General features: G+C 67.0%; 1 protein-coding gene across 1 annotated transcript; it reads left to right on the top strand.

Annotated features, from left to right (window-relative positions):
* Positions 7 to 2,484, top strand: LOC110389192 (protein TESPA1-like). The gene is made up of 7 exons (XM_021379166.1): positions 7 to 439; positions 643 to 685; positions 1,033 to 1,082; positions 1,182 to 1,235; positions 1,500 to 1,536; positions 1,662 to 1,745; positions 1,939 to 2,484. The coding sequence occupies exons 1-7, from the start codon at positions 13 to 15 to the stop codon at positions 2,153 to 2,155; spliced, it is 912 nt and encodes a 303-aa protein (XP_021234841.1). The 5' UTR covers positions 7 to 12; the 3' UTR covers positions 2,156 to 2,484.

Raw genomic sequence — 2,525 nt, 5'->3', positions numbered from 1 at the left:
GATGAGAATGGGATGGGGATTGCTTGGGGACTGGATGGAATATGGGTAGAACAGGAAAGCTCTTTCCCATGGGAAGTGCCAGGCTCCAAAAAACCCCAAAGGGGATCCCCAAAGAGTCACATCCTGGTGCTGTGCCCCTTCCCCCAGCAGGCCGTGGCGGTGCCGTGGGGCCGCTGGGCGAAACGGGGGAGGAACCCCCCGCAACTTCAGGGCTCCCCTGTCCCCGCAGGGTCTCCTCGTGCCCGGGGAAGCCCTGGCTCTCCCGGTGTCGCCATGGAGGGGTCCTCGGTGCTCAGCCCGTCCTCATGGGAGAAGCGGCGCGCCTGGGCCCGGCAGAGCCGGTGCTGGAGGACCACGGTGGTGGAGGAGGAGGCGGCCGCTGCCATGCAGGACGTCCCCGAGCTGCAGCCCCCCCACCTGGACGACGTCTTCCTCGAAGGTGTGCGATGCACGCGCACGTGAGCGCGTGCGCAAGCAGGGATCCGCGCGCGGGAGTGGCTCGTGCACGCGCGTGCGCACGTGCACGGGGGTGACCCTCGGGCTGGGGGGGGAGGGGGGGGAGGGGTGTGTGCTCACAAGCACGGTGAAGCCGGGTCCCCTCGTGTGCTGCGTTCTCTCACCGGGCTCTCTGCTCCCCCGCAGGAAGCTCCGCCAGCAAGATAGAGACGTGGCTGCAGGACTGCGGGTGAGCCGCGGGGTGCACGCTGTCTGTGCTGCACCTTGTGGGTCCTGGAAGCTGCACGAGAGCTGCGGGGTCACACGCGTTGTGCAGAAGGCCCTGCTGCCCCCTCGCTCCCTGCTCGCCCGCTTTGGCCGGGCAAGAGGGGTGCATCACCCCCCCCCCCTCCCCCAAACTGTGGGTGCCGCGCTCACCCTCTGAGCATCCCATGCTGGGATCTGGTCCCCGCCACGCCGTCCAACCCGACCTCATCCCCATCCCCCATCCCACCACGCTCGAGTTCCCCCCCCTCCCACCCCCAGACCCCCGGTGCAGCGCTGCTGGGAGCTGACGGGGTTTTGCTCCGGACTCAGGTCGTCCTTGGAGGCGCTGCCGGAGGAGTCGTGCTCGTTGGGTCCCTATGGTACGTGGGCTGCGGGTGCACCCGGGCACGGAGGGGGCTGAGGGTGGGGGTCCCCCCTCTCTGAGCCCGGGTTCCCCTCGGGGCGATGCTCTCTTGCAGGCTGCGGGAGCAGCGACGCCAGCTTTGAGGACGACCTGACGCTGGGAGCTGAAGGTAGATGCCACCCCCGGGGTCCCCTCCTGTCACATTGCTGTCCCCAGTGCGCCGAGCATCCTTGGAGGATGCAGGGGATTGGGAGCACCCCTTGTGGGGGGGGGTGCAGTTTTTGTCCCAGATGGTTTCGGTGTGGTCACAGCCAGGATGGGGCTGAGCAGCGGCCACGGCAGCAAAGCGTCACCGCAGACGCAGGGCCCGTCCCCGAGGCTCCCCAGATGTCCCCTCCCGTCCCCTGCCACCTTCTCTTCTTCCTTTTCCCAGCTCTCCTGCTACCGGGGAATGACAAAACCATCGGCAGGTGAGAGCTGGATCCCAGCCCTGCGCATCCCCGCCTCCCAGCCCCACCGCTGCCGGCACCGCGCTGTCCCCAGGGCTGTCCCCAAGCTGTGACACCCCCCCCACCCCCCCAATCTCTCCACGCAGAGCTCTGTGGGGCAGACGCCTCAACCTGGGGCACAGCATGGCATCCAGCGCGCTCTCCGGCCTCACCAACCGAACCAGCTCCAGGTGGGGACCCTGTTGGTTTCGGGGCTCGTCCTCTCCTGAAACCCATTCCCACGACACCCAAACCCTACCCCTACATCCACCCCACACACCCCCCTCCCTCCACCCTATGCCTAACCCTAGTCCTGTGACCACCCTACCTCTAACTCCGACCCTTCCCACCCCACACCTGACCCTAACCCTGTCCCCTCGGCAGCATCTCCGAGGTGCTGGAGTGGCGGCAGGTGGACGCCGAGGAGATCCTCTATGATTTGGGGTTCGTGCAGAACGAGCCGGGCGCTGTGGCTCGCGTCCCCGCGCGCTTCTTCTCGGCCCCATCCCGAGCCAGGGGCATCGACTTCCAGCTCTTCCTGAAGGCCCAGGTGCGGCGTTTGGAGATGGAGGACCCCTGCCTGATGCTGGCCAGTGAGTGACACCGGGGGACGGTGACACGGCGGGGGGGGGGGGCTGCATCCCGTGGCTTGTCCCCCTGCCCCGTCTGTTGGAGCTGGGGTTGATCTGCTGTGCTGAGCTTTGCTCCGTGGGGGTGGTGGTACGGCCGTCCTGTGCCTCAGTTTCCCCATGGAATGTGGGAAATCATGGCCCCGTGCCTCAGTTTCCCCATGGAAACTGGGGATGCTGGTCCCCATGCATCAGTTCTCCCATAGAAACTGGGGATGCTGGTCCCGTGCCTCAGTTTCCCCATGGAAACGGAGTGCCCTTCCATTTTCCCAACTGGTGAGAGCACAACCCGCTGTCAGGGACCACATAAGCCCCCCCCAACCCCTGCTGCCCCCCCCGGGC

This window comes from Numida meleagris, chromosome 32 (assembly GCF_002078875.1).
Source record: "Numida meleagris isolate 19003 breed g44 Domestic line chromosome 32, NumMel1.0, whole genome shotgun sequence".
Lineage (NCBI taxonomy): Eukaryota > Metazoa > Chordata > Aves > Galliformes > Numididae > Numida > Numida meleagris.
This window is presented reverse-complemented; position numbering and strand designations above follow the sequence as displayed.

Coding starts and splice junctions, on each gene's coding strand:
- LOC110389192 (XM_021379166.1), top strand. CDS start 13: ATGGGGATTGCTTGGGGACTGGATGGAATATGGGTAGAACAGGAAAGC. Junction 440..642: donor GGACGACGTCTTCCTCGAAG/GTGTGCGATGCA, acceptor GCTCCCCCGCAG/GAAGCTCCGCCAGCAAGATA. Junction 686..1,032: donor ACGTGGCTGCAGGACTGCGG/GTGAGCCGCGGG, acceptor CTCCGGACTCAG/GTCGTCCTTGGAGGCGCTGC.